Source organism: Haemaphysalis longicornis, unplaced genomic scaffold, assembly GCF_048455015.1.
Source record: "Haemaphysalis longicornis isolate Haplotype H1 unplaced genomic scaffold, Haemaphysalis longicornis Haplotype H1 scaffold_10, whole genome shotgun sequence".
In the NCBI taxonomy this organism is placed as follows: Eukaryota; Metazoa; Arthropoda; class Arachnida; order Ixodida; family Ixodidae; genus Haemaphysalis; species Haemaphysalis longicornis.
This window is the reverse complement of record NW_027526204.1, coordinates 102,711,565-102,736,239: the sequence shown is the minus strand read 5'-3', so window position 1 is coordinate 102,736,239 and position 24,675 is coordinate 102,711,565. Positions and strand designations below refer to the sequence as shown.

At 43.9% G+C, this 24,675-nt stretch overlaps 1 protein-coding gene across 1 annotated transcript in view; it reads right to left on the bottom strand.

Annotated features, from left to right (window-relative positions):
* The window catches only part of LOC144157883 (uncharacterized), a 36,530-nt gene extending 13,941 nt beyond the window's left edge, over window positions 1-22,589 (bottom strand). The window contains exons 1-6 of the mRNA XM_077688600.1: window positions 22,499-22,589; window positions 14,657-14,806; window positions 7,230-7,437; window positions 5,176-5,282; window positions 4,173-4,372; window positions 1,511-1,679 (exon numbers count right to left, since the gene is read on the bottom strand). Coding sequence (XP_077544726.1) covers window positions 1,511-1,679; window positions 4,173-4,372; window positions 5,176-5,282; window positions 7,230-7,437; window positions 14,657-14,806; window positions 22,499-22,507 — 843 coding nt within the window. The 5' untranslated portion in view covers window positions 22,508-22,589. The remainder of the gene's footprint in view (window positions 1-1,510; window positions 1,680-4,172; window positions 4,373-5,175; window positions 5,283-7,229; window positions 7,438-14,656; window positions 14,807-22,498) is intronic.
* Window positions 22,590-24,675: the final 2,086 nt, after the last annotated feature.

Genomic DNA, 24,675 nt, shown 5'->3' with positions numbered 1-24,675 from the left:
TCAGTAGCAAAGATTTTCATTGGCTGATAAAAGAAATTTAGTTGGCTGTGAGAAAACGCCTATCAATATTTCCCAGACAAACTTGATTTTAGCTATCGTTTTCACAACGATTAAAGCCCCTAGTTTCGGTGTAACCCGCATGCAAAGCTAAAGAAAGATAAACCACCTGGCATCACTAAGCTTCCCCAGAAATTCAGAGACACGGGAGTTTCTTGTTCTCCTCCTGCGCTGGAAAAGATACCGAGGCGGGTTCGATTCCCGGCCGCGGCGGCCGCTTTTATGATGGAGGCGAAAAGCAAAAACGCCCGTGTGTACGAGATTTCGGCGCACGTTAAAGATCCCCAGGTGGTCAAAATTAATCCGGAGCACTCCACTACGGCGCGCCTCATTGCCTGCGTTGCGTCGGCGCGTTAAACCCTACAATCAATCAATCAACAAAGCCACTTTGGGTGTGCGCAGGCAGTGGCTTGGCCATCCTGTCCTACAACAACAACCAAAAAACACTCGAAGGATCCCGAGCTGTGCAAAGGGCCTTGCACACCGTCTCATTGCACATATTTTACCACGAATATTATTGCGGGAGTACTGTATGTCTTTAAGCGCATAACAATGAATTTGCGAGCAGTGGACGACAGGAAACATTCAGGCGTCTTCAACTTAAAATTTTAGCAGCATACTGAAGGATGCTCGCGCATCGAAAACACAGACATTTTATTTCGACCGACATGGTGCTCAACGTCGAATCGTAGGTCTGTCGTTGTTCGGTCATCTTTTAGTGCATAACTCTCTCCGTCGTGACAGGAAATTGTTTCTGGTCTTAAGCCTGCTAATGACTCGGGGGGTGCAGGCTGTTGACGGTTTTTTGCTGCAGCTAGCACCTGTCTTCTTCCTCGCCGCGTAGCCTATGTTTTCTTGCATTCCTTTCGGAGGCGGCCATGATTCTTGATCACTCCTCAGTGCTACTATAGAAGTATGTGCCTTAGAGCCCATCACAGTACATAAAGTGCCTATAAACCAAACCCGTACAGCGGTTTGATTGCGTCTCCCCGATGCCATTCTTGTGATATATTCCAGATTGAGATGGTTTCTACTCCTTTCTTACTGCGACGGAACGGCTTGGCCAGTCACATTTGGTAGAACATTAAACATGGTTTACTACGTTCGTAAATTGGAACATAAGACCACTCCTTTAGGTCTCTAGTGCAATTGTGTACTCTCAACCATCCAAATGGTCATTTGCCGTTCGGTGCTCAACTTATTATTTCGCCTTTCTTAACCCCCACAACCACGCAATAGTGGGCTTGCTGGTTTGAATAAAATAAGGTCATTTTTTGGTACGCTACATTCAGGCGCTGCAAAAAAGAAATACGAATGTAAGCGCACTTATAGTGCCCGCGTGTAGTGATCGTATAAATGTATTGGCAGTTATCAGAATATCTGCAGCTGCTTACAATAACGTGTTGATTTAAAAGTAGTTTTCAGCCAACCGCAATACTGGGTTCGCTCTTACCTTGTACTTTTGAATGGGCGGGAGAACTGATGCAAGGTCCATGGCTGCTAGCATGACGGTCTCCACATAATGGGTGAACATCGAGAAACAAACCCAAAAGGGAGCGGCATGCATCACCGGCAAGTACACAAGGCACACGTCCCCTTTCTTCATTCCCGGATTCTTGTACCTGCGAAAGATTGTTGGGCAACAAGGCATGGTCACCAACGTGAATGCTGGCACGAAAAGCAATTACGCAGTCGCCAATACACCTCCATTCCATTTCCGTCAAGCGGGAGAGCTGACAGCCCAGCTTTGCTGAATGTGCCCCCAGCAAATTCAGTTTCTTTATATGCACATGTGGGAACACAGTCATAAGAACGAGAAATATTCGGTGGGCCTATTCAAACGTTAGCGTGGATATGAATAAGCGCTCTCAGTGTCCTCTTCACCCTGTGGCCAATCCATTTTCTTTTATTTTGGACATCGGAACAACGCGATAAAAAGAGTTCCGGTTCGTAAACAAAAAACATACGAACCGGACGCGAAAGACCGTCTTCTAAACATAGGTAAGACTGACTCAAGGATGCGAATAAGCAAATAACTCCAAATAAATGCAATCTCCGGACACTCATAAAAAGTGCTGTCTACGATGGGTGCGTCCACAAACCGTTGCGCTATTTTTTTTTTTTTTGAATCCGCGTGTGAAATCTGCGAATGCCTTCTAGACGAAGGATTTACGCCATTCGCTGCAAAATGGTTACGAAATAGGATACAGTGTGCGTATGTACAAAAGAGAGGGTATATTCTAAAGAAAAATTTTGTGTACCTCGCAATAGTGATCCACTGACAGTTCCTTGGTACATCGATCTTCGCAAATCTTAATCTGTGGTTTGTTTTTTTACAACGAATGGATAACATTCTTTAAAAATTGCGAAATACAGAAATAGTAGAAATTCAGCCGCTTAGATTGTGTATACCTATTTAGTTTTCACTAACGGTGACACTAACGATCTACTAGAGTAAAGAGGAGCCAAGGCTCCACTTCCTATTTCCAATAAAACATGCTTCTGCTAAAGGCGTCAATTACTACTTTGTCTCTATCGGCTAGAAGTCTAGCTTTTGTGGTGGGATACACAAATGATTAGCTCACTATCGTTGGTCACAGAGGTTATTGCCTAAGATGTGTATTCAGCGTTTACTCTGCTTACAAATGCATTGAATAATTTTATCGCTCTGTTTTAAATGTATGGCGGTATTATTCACATCACAACTGCATTTGGTACGATTTTTATAGTACCAGGTAACATTCTATAGCCCTCTTTAGAAACGAAGCGACTATACGCTAAGAGGAATATTTTAGCCCGGTGTTATCTCTTGGCGTTCAGCTGCAATGAGAAATATTACTTTCTTCTAATAATTAGGACCCAACTGACGGCTCTTACATATAATAATTAAAGTATTTTTAGGCCCGATTTCGAACTAATATTACAATCCTTCTTACACCAACGGTGTTTAAAATACCATTCCGGCAACCAGGTATTGTGTTTGGTTGAAGAAAGTTATGTGATTTACCCACGGGCAACGAATAAAAATGTTCACCTCATGAAAAGGTGATGTGAAAGCCTTGCCGCAGTTAATGTACTCGGAAACGCCTTACTAAATCGAGCTTTGATGTCTGAAATACGGATGTTAGGTTCATCCTCCTTGAAAAGATTGCTGAATGTGCTGTCTGCAACTGAGAATTCTTTTAGTCACTCTTAACAGTTGTCCTGAATGATAAATTTATGTCTTGCTACGCTTTATTAACAGGACTGAAGTCCTGCCAACAGTTGCAAATACAGGCACACACCTGTAGGGCAGCGTACAGTCGTCAAAACTGTTAAGAACAACAAAGAACGAGGTGCCAGCGTATGCACAGAGCGGCAGCTTACGATAGCGCTCAGGCTGCTAAGCCAGGATGTGCGCATGCGCTGAAGCACCCGAGTGCAGTAGGGCAGCAGCGTGAGGGCCGATAACCAGCCTGCCCATCTGTGCGTAGGCAGGCACCTTGTGTTTTGTTGTTGTTAACAGTTTTGACGACTGTACATTCCTGGAACCTTGCAGAAACACTTCGAGCTCACATAGAAGTGTTTACCTTAATTGCGGACTTACGTGCTTTTCGTGGTACCCTAAATGGCAGCTAAAAATTACAGATCTCGTACAATTTGGCCGTAAATACACAAGAAAAAGGCAGAAATGTTTTGCTTGTTGGAAAACCATTATGAAGTATCCACTATGTATATCGCTGAGGCGCCACTTGAACAAGGCGGAATATTTCCCGCTTATGGGGACCGTCAGCTGTATTCTTTCTATAAAACCTCGCTTCACCAGCGCAAGCGAAACGGCTTGTGGGACGTAACGGCCCTCGGATTACCATCTGTTGTTACCAATGCTTGAAGCTGAGATTAGTAAAACTGCGCAGCCAACAGAACCTAACATTGAAGCTCTGCATTCGGTTCAATAGATATAGCGTTGTTAACTCAGGAAATTCCTGTTGTCGAACTCTTTCACGATAGTGTTGAAATAAGCGATGGCAAAAATTAAAATACTTCTTCCCTCCCCATAATCCGGTGGGAACACCGACCATCGACTGAGTATTGTTAGACACGTTGGCTTCACTAAACCAAAACGACCTCCTCACCCGAAAGTAACAAGCGCGGCGATGAAGTTGTGGTGGGTTATCAGAGCTGCTTTCGGAAGGCCTGTTGTACCACTGGACATAAACACGGTGAAAATATCCTGGGGGCTGGCCGAGGTAGGTTTGTTGTACTTGCTCCTTGGCGTCTCCTTGAGCTTGGAGAACTTCACCATGCCATCGCAATCACCCGTTGCCACCATCACCTGCACGGAATGTGGTTGGAGGCTTCTTTACAAGTGTTAAGAACTGTGCCTGTGGTTTTGACTTGGTCAATATACATAACCTATATGACCTTTACGTTTTGAAAGCTACGTATGTTACGTACGTTTTGTGTGTAAACGGACTTCCCAAATTTGCAACTACCCGATCCTCCTATTGAATTTATTAGAATTCAGCTTCCATTACATACCATCAATATGCAATAAACGTAAACCGGAATAGTATAGGCATGCCTGATTTTATTCTGCAATAATTATTTCCACTTTTTTAGTATTTCATACCATTTCTTAATCGATGCTCGAATTTCTTTTTGGTCAATATTATGGCCTCTAATGCGATAAGGTGAGGTACACGATCCATTTGTTTTAACTCATTTTTGCTATCGCACTTAAATATAACTAGAAGCCAACTTTATTCCATTGCCATTTTCATGTATATATTTAAGTCTCCTGCCTACCTAGGTTTATTACGGTTAATAAAAGTGACGTCAAGTTCAGAAGGCGCAAAAGAAGCAGACGAAAATACGGCAGTAAACACAAGCCGCGCGCACGGTTTGTGTTTACCTCCGTTTTTCGTCTGTGTCTTTTTGAGCCTTGTGAGCATGCACTTAAACCAAGTCCCTCAGTAGAACACGCTGTTGGGCAAGTTGATATATATTTCGTAAAACTATAGAGTGCGATTCAACAATGACGACAGAAAGACGACAAACACAAGCGCTTATTCGCAACTAGTTTTATTGCAGGCATCGTCAATATGATATATGACCGGGCTAAAGTGTTTTTCATACCTTCACAGACGGCACATCGCTGCATGCCTGCTTCACGGTTGCCGCGCTGGCTGCATCGCAGAACACAAGCGTGGGCTTTGTCATACTTAGGACTCGCTCTGCCTCTCCTGAAATAATAGTAGAGAATTAAGCGGGGATTAATAAGGGGAAATTAAGCGAAACTTATTATGAATTCAGATCATCAACCAGTATACAATAAACCTATCCTTCGCAGTCGAGCCTGCAATACAAATTCTGAGCGAAAATTGGTCGTTTTTACAACGAGAAGACGTATGGGGACTTTTTAAGGTCCAATTGAGCCTAAGCAATCGAATGCCTACTGGATGTTTTGAGTTTTGCTCCCTAAATTACTCATAGGTATTCACGAGAGAGTCAGTTACGCCTTTTTCCTGACAGTATTCTCTCAGTCGATCCACAACGTCCACTACTACCACAAGCTGCACATTAACAGGCATTGCAGTTAACAGGTTCTCACATAATTTCAAGGATAGAAACATTCAGTGTTAAACAAAAAGGTAATGATAACCTAGAACTGGGGACAAGCATGACGCTGAAAAAAATTAAATTCGGTCTTACGTTATTTGTTAGGCTGCGTGGCTTTCACAACAACATTTCACGTTTATCCTAATGTAATTTTCAATTTATTGATGCCTGCACTCACTGATTTGTAAAATAAAGTGCTATGCGTATTAAAATTTGCAATGGCGACTCGCTCACTGATTTGTGAACTAAAGTGCTATGCGTATTAAGATTTGCAATGGCGACTGGAGCACGACCGTAAATCATTCCTCTCTACTTCAAATACAGTTAAAGTCAATATTTTACTCATTATAGCTACCTTGTGGTTGTTTTGTAATGATCGCTGCAATTTTATTGCGCATGGAAGTGACTGAACTGAGAACATTCTCAGCCGCGCAACAGAACGCACACAACACAGACACTACTCTTAAGAAAGGCTATGATATATCAAACGTTCATAGCTTGCAGACCAAGGACACGCACTGAACCTGTAGCCAACTTAGACCAAGCAGAAGGTTAAGAAAATAATGCGTTAGACGGTTTTTCAGCGAAACTATTCAGCATTCGGAAAGATGGAATATCCTTTTAAATTGTCAAGGAAGTCATGCACAAGAGGACTAAAATTTCTATAAAGTTTTCCTTACAATTTATTTTCAGGGTACTTTAGCCGTCATCCAAGTGCATCATACTAACTAAAGCAGGCTACTATACGCATATTCGGGTCGCTAAGATGCGTGTTTTTAACATCTTTTTTTTCTGTTACTTTTGTAGGAGCGAAGCCCCTTAGGGGCTGGTGCTGTTGGCCTCTCCTGTCATCATATTCGTCGTCGTAATCGCAGTTCGTTCCATGTAGTCAAGGTACTAAAACACCAAAAAACTCGTTTACGCCTCGCGCAACAACGTAACGCTTGCTAACAAAACACCGGGACACTCTCTTACGCCTCGCGCTGGAGCGCTCCGTAACAAGTACTAAAAAACACCGGGATACACGTTTACTCCTCGCGCTAGAGAGATTTGTGCTTCAAATACAAGAGACGTTTACTGCAAAGCTGTATACCTGTATCCCCTAACGGTTTCATCACCGTTGGCAAATACGCAAAGGCGCCACTTATACACTGCATGCTTCGCCCCTCACCAGGTTTTGACGTTAGTGGAGATGGCCCGCGATTTTTCTAAATATAATGGTGATGCACATTTTTCATGGCAATATCGGCCATTATGAAGTTGCAGTACGGTATTGTAGCTGGATGGAGGCATATATCAAGGGCCACATTTCTTGTAGACTAAGTCTTGATGCCAGCCTTCCTTGCCGGAAATGTAACAAAACATCAACGTCAAATGACTAAATTCTTGGGCTCATGTTCGTGAGTTAAACCGGAAAGAATATATTTGAGCTGCCGCACATTTCTGTTGTTCTGCGCCACGTTTTAATGCAAGGCAATGATAGGTTCTTCTTTTACGTTCCCTTCCTGAACCCTGAACAGCCCCGTTGTTCTCGTTTTTCGATACCTCTTCGAGGAGTCAACTTGACTCACTTTCGTTGAAGATGGTCTTAATACAAGCGATTGTGGCTCCTGCAAAGCTTGCTGCAATGAAGGCAATCATCAGGTCGGCAGTGTTGGGCGAGACAAAGCACATTGTGTCTCCCGCCTGGAGGCCTAAATCCTGGAATCCTGCCGCAACAGACTCGCAGATACTCTCGACATCGCCATAGGTGTACCGTTCGCCGGTAATGCCGTCAATCTGCGGCGATAAGCAGGAGGCAAGAAAAGTGAACCAACTGTATTAACTTTGAGAGCATTGTCGTCGCACACACACCCTACAATTTAATTATACAGCAAAACCATAATGGCTACAACTGCTTTGCGCAGTTTATAAAGGCTAATAACAGCATACTTGATCTTGTTTGTCGTTATTGTAGAAACATCTTTCTTGTACATACAGGAACTCACGGGTCTGCTTAGGGCAATCACCACGTACAGAACGGAATGGCTATTCGAGGAAGGGATGCAAACCAGCAATGTCTAGAAAATTATTGCAGCTATAAAAAAGTGTAGAAATTGATTGATACGGCCAGTAGACCTTCCGCATATTACCGGTAAAGACGTGGTGATGTATGTTCACATCCACTACATCTACTACACGTTCTGCAAAAAAGATTTCCGGGCCAAATTCTACCGCTGTTTGACCCTTATTTCTCATATTGCACTTATAAGAAATATGCGCAACCCCCTCCCCCATTTTAAATCTTTTTTATAATTTTATCACTCGTTTACAATGCGGGTTAATCAGTAACTAATAACGTTGTAGCAAAAAGACGAAAGTCTTTATAATTACTAGGCACTGCTGATGAAGCAACGGAATGGTGAATATACATTCAAAAATGCACAAGATGTAACCAAGCTATTCGCTTTACGCATTTGCGTCGCTTAGAAACGCCGACACTGCAGGCTAGACGGTTTTCCTTGTGTGGATGAGGTAAGCGAGAGAACAATTGCACAAATACAGAAAAAAATGCTTCTTAAACATAATCGCTAGTGCGAAATTATTGCATGCCATATCAGGAGTAATAACCGGCGGTTTGAGCTGCGCCAGGCACAAAACACGCATGCCTTTTACTACAACACAAAAAAACTGAAACCCTCGGAATTTGAGATGTGAAGGCTCAGAAAACAGGGAGCTGATGGTGTTCACTAGCTTTAACTTATCTTTTCTTACGTCTGCCCATCTTAACGGCAGGTAACACACTTATGCCGCCGAGCGTCCGCCATCTCTCTCAGCTTAGATGACACCTGCACGTCAGCGCTCACGTCATCACTTGGCGCGGCCAATCCCCAGCGCGCGCCTCCCCACCCGAACATCTGCATCGCAATGCGCACGCCTCACACCTGCTGCTCGGCGCCTTTTCTCCTCGCCACTTTGCTGCGCCGAGTTTTGAGCGAAGTCAGGCACGGATAGAACTCCATCTTAAACATCCCTACTATTAATAGTATTTTCGGTGTAACTAAATCGGCTTACGTACTTTGCAGGCGAGGGTCCGGAGAGTATTATTAACAACTTCCTTACTTCACAATCGTATTTACATGTCTCTTCGCTTTAGTTTCTTTGTTTGTTTGTTTTTTGGTTCGGCTTACTTCTGCCGATTCTTTTCCGCTGAACTGTGTTCCCGTCTCTTTATTCCCGTCCGCTTCTTTGTCGTACAGCGCGAATTGCGCCAGCGGACGGACCGGCACATGCCTCAGCATCCCCAGAATCGGGGTTGTGCGGTGCTGGGGCGCACCTGTTGAACTCGCGTGCCATAACGTTCAGGTATGACGCGGAAAGCACATTTCTACAAATTTTACGTTTCCCATTTACAGCCTTGTGAATTTTGTAAAGTGGGAACAGTGCCCCTCAACGTTCCCGATTCCCGGCCAATCCCCTCAAATCGTTTATGGACCACGAAGAAAGGAGGACAACTTTTGTTTCAGGTTGGCAACGTGCGGATCGCCATAATTTGTAAATAGTTCTTGTATATATATTTCGGTGTAATTGAAATAAATACCATGGAAGACAAAGAAAATAGGGAGATATCAAACTTGATGGAACAATGGGCTGATACTGTGCAGGCCCGGGTTCACATTACGCCGCATCACGCATGTGTTTTTGTAATTATGCACATTTTACAGCTGCTGCCTTTTTCTTGGCCGTTTTTTCGCAGAATTGAGCGCTTTAGCGTTTCGCGCTAGAACTATTGCAAAAACGAAAAATAACTCAGGGAGGCAAGACATGCTCAGCCAAGTGACATAAACAGTAGTCTACTTATGCTTCAGGGAACACGGTTTTAAAAAGGCCTCAATGCGGTTTCGTGTTTGGAGGCGATGATGTCATGCCTTCCTCTAACGACACAATAATACTACATTGCACGTGCGTCAAGCTGGATCCAAGTGCCTAACGCAAGAAAATTTGTAGAATAACCAGTTTATACGGTGGAGAGATTGGAAGTCTGCATTCGAACAGCTATTCAATAACAGTGAATGATAGGTCGTGAGCCCGATTGAAAAGTCACAATTTCACCGCAAATGTATTTATTTATTTATTTATTTAGATACCCTAAATCGCCCAAAGGGCATTGCATAGGGGGGGGGGTCAGAAAAGCAAAACTTGAACGGATAATATACATATGATGAGTATACAAACAAAACCATCGAAGATTCACCTATACAAGGCAAGAAATACAATTTCTGCATTAGAGAGTTGCCATCAGCCTAACAATAGACACGAAGTGTGTTTTAAAAGAGGCAAGGCAGTACTTGAGAATTTAACACTTGTTTTGACAATTTACAAAGTTATAACATAGACGAAGCAATAAAGGAACATGTAACACTGGGCTTGAAATTGATAAAGTCAAGTTGCGTCTATATGTGCAAGGTACTCATTTTGTAGATAAGATAATAGATCTGTTTGAAAAGATAGTACGTTTGTTGAAGATAGTATGTGTTCGGGCAACGTGTTCTATTCTGCAATGCTCCGGACAAGAGGTGAATTCTGGTATTTATTTGTTCTTGCAAAAATTGGTTCGATTTTAAGGGAGTGGTCTAGTCTGTAGGAAACGTAACTGGCAGGTCGAAGGTGGAGCTGGGAAAACGAAGAAGCGCGGCGAAATACGGAGTGGGAAAAAACAAGTCGATTGTATTTTCTGCGCATGGCGAGTGGCATGAGGTTTAAGGAATGCTTTAGGGTAGATGCGCTCCGATGCCGTGAGTAAGATGACGAGATACACCTCCTATTTGCTTCTGACCCAATTTTGCGCTCAAGTCTTCCATCACAATCGTAAACTGTGTTGTTTTCTTCTTTATTGTTGATTTTGCGTCCTCGTAGAAACTCCGCATTGCCGCCTGGCTTTGCACAGACTCGAGTAAATTTGTTAGGTAATGGTAATGCGGGTTCCAGATAATTGACGCATATTCTAACGATGGTCTGAAAAGCGAAGTGTATGCAAGAAGCTTAGTGCCCAAGTTCGCAGTGTGTAACCGACGTTTTAGGAGGCCAAATTTTTTGAAACATTTATTAGTTACGCACTCTATGTGTTAGTTCCAGCTCAGATCAGAGGTTATATAAATTCCAAGATATTTATACGATGAAGCAGATTGTACGTCTCTGTCATTTATTCTGTAGCAATTTAAGACCCGGTCAAGCGCACAAGAAAACCTTACGTGTTTTTTTTAAGTTTATGCCCATTTGTCATGAGTCACACCATTTCGATAGTTGCGTTACGTCACAGTGAAGAGCAGGCACGTCAGTGGAGTTAGTTATCTGCCGGTATATTACGCGATCATCTCCGAAATGTGGAATTGAAGAGGTTATGCCAGTTTCGATGTCATTGATATAAATAAAAAACAAAAAGGGGCCGCAGACTGAGCCCTGCGGGACGCCTGATGTAACGGGAATAGGATGGGAAATGTAGTTATTTAGTTTAACAGACTGCGTACGGTTCGTCATGAATTCACCAATCCATCTTGTTGTATTGTAATCAAGGTTTACTCTACGAATTTTTTGAAGTAAGCGTTTGTGAGGCAAACGGTCGAAGGCTTTACTAAAATCTATAAAAACAGTGTCGGTATCAGGGGACATGTGAAGAGATTTGTGAAGGTCAGACAAAAATTCATAAAGCTGTGTTTTAAATGAAAGGTTTTGTCGGAATTCATGTTGGTTTTGGAGCACAAGATTGTTTTGGTTTAGGTAGGCCATTATATGGCTATACAATATGTGCTCGAATAATTTGCTGCAGATAGAAGTCAGAGATTAAGGTCAATAATTTGTATGGTGCGTTTCTCCCCAGATTCTAACAATGGCTTCATGTGGGCAGCTTTCCAGTCTTTTGGCACGCACCCAGTTTCTATTGATTGCTAGAATATGAGGGTCAGTAAGTAAGCTGATGTAGGGTAAGTAATCTTAAGAATCTTTGTACTTAGGCCGTCAGGGCCGGGGCTTGTAGTCGTTGAAAATTTTTCAATTGCACGCGTGGCACCATTTACTGTGATTGTAATAGCCTCAAACTGGTGTCTTATGGGGCTGTGCGGTGACGTCGAGGAGTGGAGAAGGAGTTCGTGCCTGAAATTATCTTGGAAATGTTTGCTGAAAGATTCGCGCATTCAGCTGAAGGAAGCGTCATACCGTTATAATCTTTTAGCTGTGGAACTGCTTGGTTACTTTTAAGGTTCAGCACACGCCAAAATTTTGGGGCCACTTTTTAGGGTATCCGGAAGGGTTTTGTTAAAGTATTTATCTTAGCTTTCTGAATTTCATCTGAGGAGTTCGTCCTTGCTGCCTTCCTGTACGTTCTTTTCGTTTTTTTTTGTTTAAACGTGTGTTTTTTTACTTTTCGTATAAAACCCGCCGCGGTGGCTTAGTGGCTAAGACGTTGTGCTGCTGAGAACGAGGTCGCGGATTCGATTCTCGGCCGCGGCGGCCGCTTTTCTGATGGAGGCGAAAAGCTAAAACGTCCATTTATACGAGATTTCAGCGCATGGTAAAGATCCGCAGGTGGTAAAAATTAATTCAGAGCCCTCCACTACGGCGCGCCTCATCGCCTGCATTGCGTCGGCGCGTTAAACCCTACAATCAATCAATCAATACCCTTGCCGCATAAACAATGGGTGGTTTATCCCTGTCTTTATTATCATTAGAGGTACGCATGCGCTTCCACTTTCTTTGAGTTTATAGCAAAACACCATCCAGTTTTTGTGTGCATTTTGATTATGGAAGTTAACCTCAAAGTTGCTCGCAAAACTCGTCATCATAGGGCTTATCTTTTGTGTCTCGGTGTGCAAAATTCCGAATTTGTGTTGCAACTCCCCCTCTATCTGCGCGTGGGAAAGAAAATGTGCAGTGAAACAGCTTATGCTCACTAATTTCTTGTAAACCTTGATTGATGGACTGATCGGGGTGGGTGGTAAAGGTAAGGTGTAAAATGTGATTGCTACGTGTAGGTTTTACCACAGGTTGGGTTGTGCTCGTCATGTGAAGTTGGTGCCCATGAATGTCATCTTGGGTTCGTATTCACAAGTTCAGGAAACAGGTTTGAGTGTCTTTGGAATAGCAATACATATTGACGGTACACTAGCAATATATACTGACGGACTAGTCGTACACATGAACGGTAGCGTATACAGCTACCGCCACTCATCGGAACATAAATCGCACACAGGGAGGCGTGTTCAGAGCCCACTTGTTTTAATTCTTTTCAAGGCCTTCGCCACACTAACACGACATTCCAGGTATACTAATCATTGCATATATCCTTTTATAACGAAAGCATTCTGGCTTTATATGCATCTTTTTTCTTTTGGTGAGAGCCAACGCCAGTCCATTTTGACCAATGGTTCGAGATAAACAGCGCACAAAAAGGCCGCACCAAAGCATGTTGTCACTATGCGTACATGCTCGGAAAAATGTAACAGCACAAATGCCTCTAAGCAGCGCACAAAAAGGCCGCACCAAAGCATGTTGTCACTATGCGTACATGCTCGGAAAAATGTAACAGCACAAAGGCCTCTAACCAGCGCACAAAAAGGCCGCACGAAAGCATGCTGTCACTATGCGTACATGCTCGGAAAAATGTAACAGCACAAAGGCCTCCGCATCAGCCCCACACGCATGGGACTTACTAACAAGAAAATTTTAACCCTGTTTTGAAATTTGTAATATCTATGGCCTCAATTTCCGGTTTTCTAAGAGAAGAGCTTTTTTGTCCAATACAAACCAGTCCTGCGTAGACGGAAAACACCGGAGCCCCAAGAAAAAGTGTCGTTATAGAGGTCCCGGGAATCGAACCTGGCACCTCTACGCCATGACACTGGCCACTAGGAATCGAACCTCGGTTCCTCGCGTTGTGAAACCGGCGTCGATCCGATTGAGCTATCATCGCATCCCGGGCGTACCGGATTTTCCTTGGGTTCGAAGCGCGGGGGTTGGCTTTGGACTTCACCACGGGTTCTAACGCCACTTTGGGAGAGATGTGAAAGCGTGCAGCCGAAAGGACCCGGGCCTGCCAGTCATGGGCAACTTTCAGAATCAAGTTCAGAAATAATTGTGATGTAATGACAGAAGGAGCGAAAACGGGGTGCCTTACTAAACAACTTGAAAGCAAACTTATGTCGGCTCAACGGGCCATGGAACAAATAACGATCGGAGCAACAGTTAGAGACAGGAAACGAGCTACCTGGATCAAAGAAGAAACTACAGTAAAAGATACTGTAGTTCAATAAAGAAAAGGAAATGACTTTGGCTGGCCACGTGATTAGGCGAAATGAGAATTGGTGGGCTACCAGGGTGACAGAGTGGGCGTCGAGAGGCGGGGCTACAAAAAGAGGAAGGCCAATTTCTCGGTGGAGGGACGAAATAAGAAAATCCGCAGGCTAACAAAGGACTCCAGCGGCGCGAAACAGAAGCGGTTGCAGGTTGATGGGAGAGTCGTTCCTCCCGCAGTGTACCCAGTGGGCTGCTGCTGGTGATGAGATGCAACAGCCGGGCCTCTGACGAAGAGAGAGGGGCCGCGAGCTCTGGTGTTTCTCAATCCTAGCCGCACCAGTGCACGCTGCGCCATTTTTTTGCGTTTGTTTTGTTGCCCTAAAATTGTATGCACAGCTGATGGCACGAAATCGGCCTGTAGTCAGTAGTCTTCCACCTTATTAGTACTATTTCAGCGGCCATTGTTCTGCCCCACGTTTATGACAAAATGAACTGTTTCATCAGAGATATGGCTTTTCCCCGCTGTCGCTGAACCAGTCAAACGTTCATCACCGTCAATATTAGGTGTTGTGTGCGACAGGGCTTGGAAGCTTGCTGATTCAAAATTATATACGTCTACTATGATTCGCTTTGACGGCCGCGCATTTTTAATTTTCCTTGATTCCTGTCAAAGAGATAATTCATACTTTCTCAATACTCATTTCAAGACTGTCAACTGGAAGCTACTTACAAGTGCAGTGGCACCAGGGTGCTCCCTTAACCGTGTCCTCATAAAAGCGGCGAAATCCATATCCGGAATAGGCAGGTCTTGCACGGTGGACTTTAGCACCAGGTCCTCAATGACCACATCCTCGGCCATGCCTTGGGCGGTTTCTTTTTCCTGCGCAAACGAAATATTCCTCTCTCTATTATTTTAAATCATAACAGTTGAATTTGTGTCGGGAATCAGAGTTCGCCGGAACACAAATGGTTAAAGTGGTAAAAAAAACATCATTTTCAAGTTGTGAGTACGAAAAACATCTTTGAAGAAAGTTTGTGTCCAAAAGCAAAAGGATCGCCCCCTTTTGAATCCGCAGATACGCAGCAATAATTGACACGGGATCGCGCTTCTAAGTACCTATGTTGAACATTCTGTTCCTGTCGGACATGGGTGAGCCGTGATAGATGAATTAGGGGACGTGGTGCTTAACTAAATGTGGTTCAGGGAATAAATCAGAGCCGCGTCAGACCGGTACGATGGGTATAACTGTCGTCTACACCTCTGATCATACCAGAACTAAAATGTAGCTCCACCACGCCTACAAAGGAGAGAGTATATTGTACTGGGTGCCACAAACGGCTGGCCAAACTTTCTAACAGCGGCAACTGTGCTCGAAGCGTACACGTTTTGAATGTTCTAGTGGATCCCTGAGAAAATGGTAGAAAACAGCGCAGGAAGTGGGACAGCAGAAAACTGACCGGGGCGGGCGCTACCTGTAGGTTTGTCTGTTTGCTTTTGCACCGTTCCTTGCACTGTTTTCTACCATAAATCAATCCCGACTCTTCTAGAGTGGCAGGTTATTCCACGAAAACTCTTCGGCTAAGTTGGTCAGTCAACTGGACTTCTTCTTTTCCGCATACACGTGGTAGTCTTTCCGCTAACCTCTTTCGAGCAAATGTGTAACTGGAAACGACGTCTTCCACTGGTAAGGCGAGGAATCGACTTCTTTTTCTAGGTATGAGTTGTCGTTTGCTTCTTTAATTCAATTCCGCAAATCGGCAAACGACGACGGTCGAGCTCTTTCGTATGATGACAACTTATATTGGCGTTACGGGAACCATCACGGAAGACACGGTCGCAATCTTACAGCTCGTATTTCTTTCATAATGAAATCTCTTTAAGAATCTGCGGAAATTAGTACAATTGCCTACAAATGCTTAGCATTCTTATGCCGCTCGTGTAGAGTGAGAGTTGTTCGAAGGGAAATACGGCTATTAGTAGCGAAATACGTTATGTTCTTCTTTATACGTTTCGCTAATGATGCGAATTAATATCATTATATCGATAAAGTGCTTCCACTCCGCTAATTATGTTTTGTTTCCTTTTAGTGCAGGGTGAATCCATTTTCACTTTTTGTCTCGCGTGCAACGTTCTTTTACGGAGTTAGTCTCCTTAGTCTTCGGTTTTTGGCGGAGATGTATAACACGCATACTTTTGGTTTTGTCGGATCATCTTTATGAACCGTTCACTTTTTATTTTTCTTGGTGTCTTGGTTTTTAAAAATTATGTTGGACTTATTATCTCCATTTGCACTTTAATAGCAAATGAAGGGGTCACTTCACCCAAATCTGCATTTTTTGTGGAAATGCAGGGCTTAATACGGTGCTGGCTATGGGGTAATAGGCAAACATTGCTACGGATTAAAATAATTCCAAGGGGCCAGCATTACTTTTACCAGTCGTAAAAGACAAGGTTACAATCTTAATTTGCAATCGATCATGAATAACTCGAGGCCGCTAATCAATATGTGGATGTTGTGAAGAACTCGAGTAATGCGACTACAGACCCTTTTAGATCCTATATGCCTTCCTGCTAGCGGAAACCTGCTGCGTGAAGAAATTTCGGCACGGCTCGTATTGGCTGTGCAAGACAAACTTGAGGACGCAATAATGCTTTAATTGTTTATTTTAGGTTATACGTATGATGAGAATACCTTATATGTCACAAGGACTCCTTACAGTATCATGGGTACTGATCACGATCACGATGACGAAACCGGCATCATTCATTCCAGAGCGACTCATTGCACAAAGTTTGCAATTTCAGCAGTGTGAAAAGCACCGTTCTCCAGGCGTGCGATCTAGCGGACTAGCCGCAGTGAACCACAGAAGTAGCCCACTCCACATTGCGGAGATATAAAAAGAAAGCCTTGGATGTCGGTGAACTGATTACAAGGGTGCTTTAACACAAGGAAGCGCACATGATGACTACGAACAGAACACGAAAACCTTTATTATACGTTTGTCCATTGTGCACTCTCCACTGGGGGAGCACGGGTTACAAAGAAAACATTTCCTATAAGAAACGCACTACAAAGAAAATATTTCTTATAAGAAACGCAATTTCTGGCCAGGCGGCTTAAACGAAGAACGTCCATGCTTATCCAAGATAGTATGCGCAAACCACCGAAAAAAGCTACCAGTATTTCTAGCGAAATTGAATATCCTTTGCACCCCAGAAACGACATGAACTCTGCGCACTTAGACAGCCACGGTTGAGATAAAACGTAAATACTTATCCACCCATCGGCTTAATTGTAAATAGCAACATGCCGCTGCAAGTTTCAGAACAATATATCATCGCCAAGCAGGCTGCCATTTAAAGCAAAAGGATTCGTGGGATTTGGTTCAAAGCACCGAAGATATGAGGCATGCCGTAGTGGGGGGATTAAGATTACTTTTGATCATTTGGGAATCTTTAACGTGGGCCTAAATCCAGACGCCTAGACGTTTTCAATTTTCTACTTCATCGGGAAAGCAGCCACCACGACCGGTATGGAACCCGCATCCTCGATCTCAAGAGCAGAACGACTTAGCCGCTGAGCCGCTAATAGGCGATCAGCTGGTAGGCGGCTACCGGGGGCCACCAGGCTGGCGGAGTGCATACCGAGAGACGGCTCTTGTAAAAGGAGGAGGCAAATAACTCAATAAGGAGACATAATAAGCAAGTTCGGACGCAAAGAATGGACTCGAACAGCGCACATCGCGGAACAGGAGCGGTTGGAGGTCGATGGGAAAGGCCTTTCCCCTGCAGTGGACGTAGTGGGGTTTGGATGATAATAATAATGATGATGATGATTTATAAAAGTGGTTCCCACCGTTTGCGTTTGCTAGAACCAAGATGCTATTAGTGATTACATCTCTAATAAACTATCTCTGCCTCTCATCACTAACCAAAAGTAATTTTTCCACACCACTGCGACGACCTCAAACATACCCTTCAAAGGAATACGGTGCTAACAATATCAACGACCCCTCCGTTCTGTGCGGCTTCAAAACCAGTTGCCTCGGCAACAGAGTCGTAGCAGTTGGCTAGCCGCGCTTAATAATCTCTTTCCATACGGTGTCTGCTGTCTCTAGTTTCTGTGCCACCTGCGCAGCAGAGGTCGGACGGGCAATTTGCAACAGCCCTTTTTCCCGGACCTGCACATGTGTTTCCAGATTCGAGTTTCCTCCGCAACGAAAAACTGTCTCGTCAATACTCTAAATTTCGTTTCTATCAATTTCCGGACTCGTTTTGATACCAGGGTAATTTTCTCTATACGTTAGCCGGAGGACCTAGACGCAGCATAATTCTTAAAATGCATATATCTGAACCTGCCTTACACCAAATTTAGGCTGCACCAAATGGTATGTTGTAGTTATTTCGAAGCATTACATCTGAGTTGTTAGCGATATACCTTGTGTTTTGCTGAATTCTCAACCTCAGCTTACAGGAGAACTGTCTCTTTTATAATATAGCTTGAGCGGTAGGTTTCCTAATGAAGAATTTAGCAACGAGGTGTTGAAAACGACACCAACCCCTCAAGCAGCAACGCGAGCTCACTTTAACATTTCAGCTCTCTAGCTCAAGCCGGAGATTGGGTTGGCGGGAAAGTTGGCACATGTGTGTATGTGAATGAAAACGGAGGTAAATATGGCACATAAGTAACGGCAGATACAAATGGCAGGTGCTGCCTACAACTACTTGTGCCATTTAAATGGACGGGGAAGAGAAAGAAAGAAAACCCGGGCCATCTCCACTAACAGAAACCTAGCAGGGGTGAAGGAAGTAGTGTAAGAGTGGTGTAATTACGAAGACGGTGGAGAAGTGAAATTCGAAACGGAGAACTGCAAATTTTAAAGTTAGAGCGAGTGCGGAGCTAAATGGAAGGGTGCAAGAGAGCGCGAAGGAAAAACGAGTGCACCTTTGTTGTTTAGTACGTGTTTTTGCAGACGTAAATAAAACGTTCTATCGCGAGGCGTTGGAAAACGAGTGCCCGGGTGTGTTCTTTTACCTCGCGTTACGTTGTAGCGTCAGGCGTTGACAAATTAGTGTACGGGTGTTTTAGTACCGTAACTACATGAGAATTCGACGACATGAGACTCCGGCGACATGAGACGTCGACTGCCCGAGCCCCTACCGTGATCCGCTCCTAATATACCCCGGTATCGAAAAGTTATTTCCAGACAGGACGCCATCCCCCACGTCATGACGGTTCAGAGTCAGAAGATCATAATAAACACACAATGTTCTGTTAAGTAGTGAAGCTGAAGGTTTTACGCGTTTCTTTTCTTGTAGAGGTAAGCTACAGGAAACGCAACGAGTTGACGAGGCGCCACCTGGTGTGACCCTGAAATAACACCGTGGTTCAGTGGTGGCTCTGCACTGTGGCTCAATTTTAACCTAGCTGCCCCGTTTGCTATCAAATGCACAGGCTTTCATGCGCCCACCCGGTGGCTGGGATCACTGCGTAGAAAATTTCACTGTAAGTTAGATTTCACTTGGTTATTAACTACAGCCCTTCAAAGTGCGTTTGACATCGCCGCTCTGAGTACGCCTAGACGGGGATTTTTATTCTGCCGTTTCCTGCGGCCTTACGACAACGAAATAGGCTTTAAAGAGGCATAATCCTCAAGAGCGTCCCTAGAGATTCCCTATTGCGCACTTGTTCTTCGACAATTCCAATGCGAGCTTTTGTTAACTTGTGAGGTTTTCCAACATTTTTAGCCAGGTATAAGTGATATTTACTTACCCTGTGGGGAAAAATCGCTCCAGGAGTGAGAGAATTGAACTCACTCATTTCAATTACGCGTCCCATATCCTGCCGATGTGGAGATTTGAGCTACCCTGCTCTCCGCCACTTCCTTGATTATATGCTGATATAATTAAATCTTGTGCCTGATAGTTGTAGGCAGCGTGGCTCCGACAACTATGTGGTAACGGGTCCTTCTTTTAACTTCCGGGGTCTGACCAGAGTACCTACAGTCTGTCAAAAGCAGTTGACTGAAGGAAATCCCCCTCGGGCTACATCTAGCATTATGGCTGCTTTATACCAGCTTCTGGCTATGCATGTAGCCTAAGATGTTTTGGTATTGAGGACTCGTTGAATGAACACAGAAAAAGAGACAGTGTTCTCGTTCTCCAAGGAAAGCAGAAAGTAGTAGTTTGATTTTTTGGATCATTTACGTCACAAGTGTTTGTCCCAATTGTTCTCGCTGAAGAAGGTGCTTCTCATGCTACTTTCAGGGTGTATATTAATTTATTCCTCGCATATCTCCAAGCACATGTTAACACATCTGTAACAATTGTTCGGGCTTGTGCGGCGACATCAGAATACCCTTACTCATAGTTACTTTCCCCGCTTACCGCGCACACGAGCACCGGCCTAACGAAGAGGGTTCGGTGTCGTTCAGGCTTGCGCGTAGCGCTCCCCAAAAACACCAAGAAAACAGTTCACATGCGTCAGTACGTCGACGGGAGAGCACAAAACAGGTCGCGCTACAGACGCCCAGTTCGCGAAGCCGGTTGTCGCTGGTTCTAGCGCGTGTTGACCGGTTGCACTTTTGGAGATATGTTAAAGCCGCCGGACAAAACGATGTGGGCCCGCACGTCATGCACGAGGAAGATGACGATTAGATGGATGTCACTATTATTACTTGCGCCACAGTGAAAAGCCACGACGGAACTGCCAATAAACAAGTTCAAACCCAACGCAATGGGTGGTGGTGTGTCCTTCAATGCTTGCGTATAAATAAGTACTCTAGATTCACTGTGGTTCAAGCCTTGCGCAACATAGTGCAAGCTTCGCCAATTTTTGCTATACTTTTCGCGTTTTTTTTAATTCCAGGATTTCCTCTGCTTTCTTCGCTGCATACCAACAAACGTCAGTAGTTCTAGGCGTATAATATGCGTTCTCCCGGAGGAAGCTTCGAGTTGTGTCGCCGAGGTTAAAGATGCGGAGCGCCTGTCCACTGGCCACAGCCATTCGCGAGAAACCATCTCACAAGCTAAGGATGAATTACCGCAAGAATATGCGCAGGATCTGGCAGAGTGCCAGTGACATATCTAAAGCTCAGCGTACAAAGCTTTAGTACTTACAACCCTCTTGAGTTCGGAGGGAGCAGTTGATATGCCCCAGATTGAATTCGTTTGCACAGTATTCTCCGTCATGCCACAAACCTTTAACTACCTTAACTACTAAGAAAAGGCCCACGTGAGTGTCTGTTCAACTCTGCCCACCCGCGCACGCACATGTGCACGTAAGCATACGAACACTTATGTGCTCACATGGACACAGAAACCACAAATCACATTTCTTAATAAAATGGGAATACGAGTATGTTGTGGGTCATACATGTCAACAGGGTTGAAATAATCCTCACATTATTTCTCTTCCTGCCGTGTTCCCGCAGTGGCTAAGGCATCGCGCTGATCTGGGCCCTGGTGGCTGCTTTTCTGACGGAAGCGACAAGCGAAAACACCGGTGTGTCAAGATTTGGACGTGCTTTAATTATTCATAGGCAGCCGAAAAGTATCTCGGGCCTTCTTTAGGGCATTCCTCAGAGCCCAGGTGTAGCTAGGGATAGCTGTATCCCGCAATTACAAGTTGAATTATTTTATCACTATCACATTTATACTATTTCTACAGCTGTCATGGCACATAATGCAAAAGTTATGTGGCGTCCCTAACTAAACATTGTATTTTTAAATACTAAAATAGTGCATTTTTCGAGGTGTCCGACACTGTGCGAAAACCAGCAGCTACCCCAATATTCTACTTGCTTGAAGCCATTTCCAGGGGGTGTGGCTCGGCCACAACAACCATTCTTTTGGATGCTCCCGATGTACGTTATTGCGCTCAAAGACGGTATGGAAACGATGTTTTGAAACCTGTAGCAGTAGCCTAGCTTTTTATTCTTAGTATTCCTTGATCATGTCTGGCATTTTTCATTGCGCTACTACGGGTAACGGCACGTGTATTTTCTCGGGTAATTTTTAGTACAAGTAATATTTTCTTTTGTGAATCGATGTCTTATATTTTTCCGAGCAAACACACTAAATCCTAATTTTGAATAAAGAGCACTACACCATTGCAGTCAATGCAAGGTGTGTGATTAATGCCTAACTTTTTTCATGAAATTCAAACCTAGTCGGAGTACTATATCCAGTTTCCAATTGCGTAAGGGACCCGACAAAAGTTAATAAATTACACCTATCGAAGTCTGCAGGTTTTTTGGCAACACACTTCTAAGGACCTATTTTTAGATAACAAGACCTTATTAAGCCCTTAAAAGCCAGCCCGCCAAAATCCGTATATCCAGTTTTGAACTCATAAAATATCCGTCAAGCCTAATACATTGTACCTACCGGAGTCTGAACGTTATTGAGCAACCTACTTTTAAAGATTTAGTTTTTAGGGAGGTGGCGTAGTTACCCTTTCTATGAGCGTCCTATTGGCGGCGATACTTTCAGCGTTACTTAAGCAAAATGCAAATGCGGTGACGCCTAATAATAAGTACGAGATGCAGAGGAAGAACTTAAGGTTGTTACCTGGGACATTTTTCCCGAGGTCCTTTAGGTTATCAAGCTCCGACGAGACCAACGAGATTGTGCGCGAGCCAGCCGCAATTTTCAGTCGTGGCCGTAATGGAAAAAAATTCTCTGCATTCGTTCGCCTGGCTTTTTTTGGTTTCAGGAATTTATTGCGTCTGATTTTTTCTCTTTTGGCAGCTGCCATGTTATGTGACATCAGCCGTATCATGGCTGATGGAAGGTTTGAAGGTACCATGCGTACAATCCCGAACTCTCAGCTCAGGCCCCGCATAGTTCATTGTGAAATCGGTGTTGTCCTTTTATTTCTACAGCCATCTGCGTACATGTTACTTTGAGTGTTTTTCGACTGAGGTATTCTGTATATGGCACCACTTTCGTGTTTCAACCTGTAAAATGACAACCATAAACGCAATTGCAATGTTAACATCGCTATTGGATGCGCGTTTTTTTTATGAAAGAATTCAAAACGACTTCTCAAAAAAAGGCCAAACTTTACCGAGGCTGTACATTCGGAAGTTTGTTTTGAGGATGCTGTCCAAAAGAAAACCCTGGAGGTAAAAATGCCAGATACTGCGCCTGGGCGCCCGTGTAGGTGCACACAATTTGCGCACGCCGTGGCGGATGTCTGCTTGGCATACAGTTTTGTAAATATGCGGGCTATTTTACAATTTTAGCGTTTGGTTATTAGGGTATGAATATGAGCTGTAGGAACATAATTATTCGGAGAAGTTTGTTATCGCTATTTTTGACCCGAACATATAATTTATTCTCAGCTCTCTCAATTATCTCCTGAGCGTGCAATAAAGAAAGTAATTGTTTATGAACTTTTCAGCTTGAGGGTATTCGGAGGATAATTTGCTCAAAATCACAAAACTGTTCATCGTATTTATTTTAATGTTTGTAGACCTTATTCCCAAAAGCAATATACAGCGTGTCCCAGCTATCATGAACCAAGATTTTAAAAAAGAGGAATGGCGTTACTCCAACAAACCCTCGCGCATAATGTTTCCAGTATAGTGGAGTAGTGGTCCGTAATATTTTCGTATTTGCAATAAAATTTCAATAAATATTTATACCTAATTATCTAACTCGAGCAGTACTGCCCTAATCATTGAAGTGTCAGTGAGACACGTGTAGGTACCCACGAGAGGAATCTAACTGCGGTATCTTCAGCGACGAACTAATTACGTTCTCATTCATTCTTACTGATAAAGGAACCCCATGGAATAGGAAAAATATCACGTGACGGCGCTCTTGCGCGCATCGTAAAGCAATGCCCTCGAAGAGGCTGCGTCTGAGTCAGCCAGAATTACGTACAGAAAACAAATTAGAAACCGTGACCAAATTATGCCGAACCTGCGGTTGCTGCTCCTTCCATGCATGCCATTATCGATGTGATGCGCTGTCTTTTCGGACGTGTAACGGGCAAAGCAGTCGCTTTCAACCAGTGTATTTGATCACGGGTTTGTGTGGCGCGCGGGAGCGCAGTTACATGGTAATTTTCATATTTCGCGCGGTTTCTTTATCAGTCGGAATAAATGAGTACGGAATCAGTTCCTCGCTGAAAATATCGCAGTTAGATTCCTCTCGTGGCTGCCTACAAGTTTCTCACTGACACTTCAGTGATTGGGGCAGTACTTCGCGAGTTAGATAATTATTTATGAAAAAGAATTTAAATATAATTAACGAAACAAACCACTGTCCGCTACTCCACTGTACTGGAAACACTATGCGCTACGTTCTGTTCGAGTAACATTAGTGCAATTTTTTATAATCTTGGTGCATGATAGCTGGGGCACCCTGTAAAAGTGTACCAGTACCCAGGAAATATTCTAGTAATGGGTTGTGGCACAGAAGTCCGAGCGCCCGGGCGCGGTTCCCAAAAAAGGCATCGTGTCCCCAGAAAATCACACCTTTAGTGAGATCAGAGCCGGTCTCCACACGTCAAATTTTTCCGAAGCCCAGGCACGCACTACCACAGTCCCTTGTCTCGATCCCTGTGCACACGCTGCGCGTGCCCCCCAAGTGCCTTCTTTCTCGTCCTGTTTCATGCACAGTTGCCACAGGGTATATCTGCCAGACCCCGGGTAGGGAGGCAATAATATTACAAATGTAAATTTTCGGAAAAAAGCAAACGAAATAGCAAACAAAACCAAAGGAGGCCCCATATATAG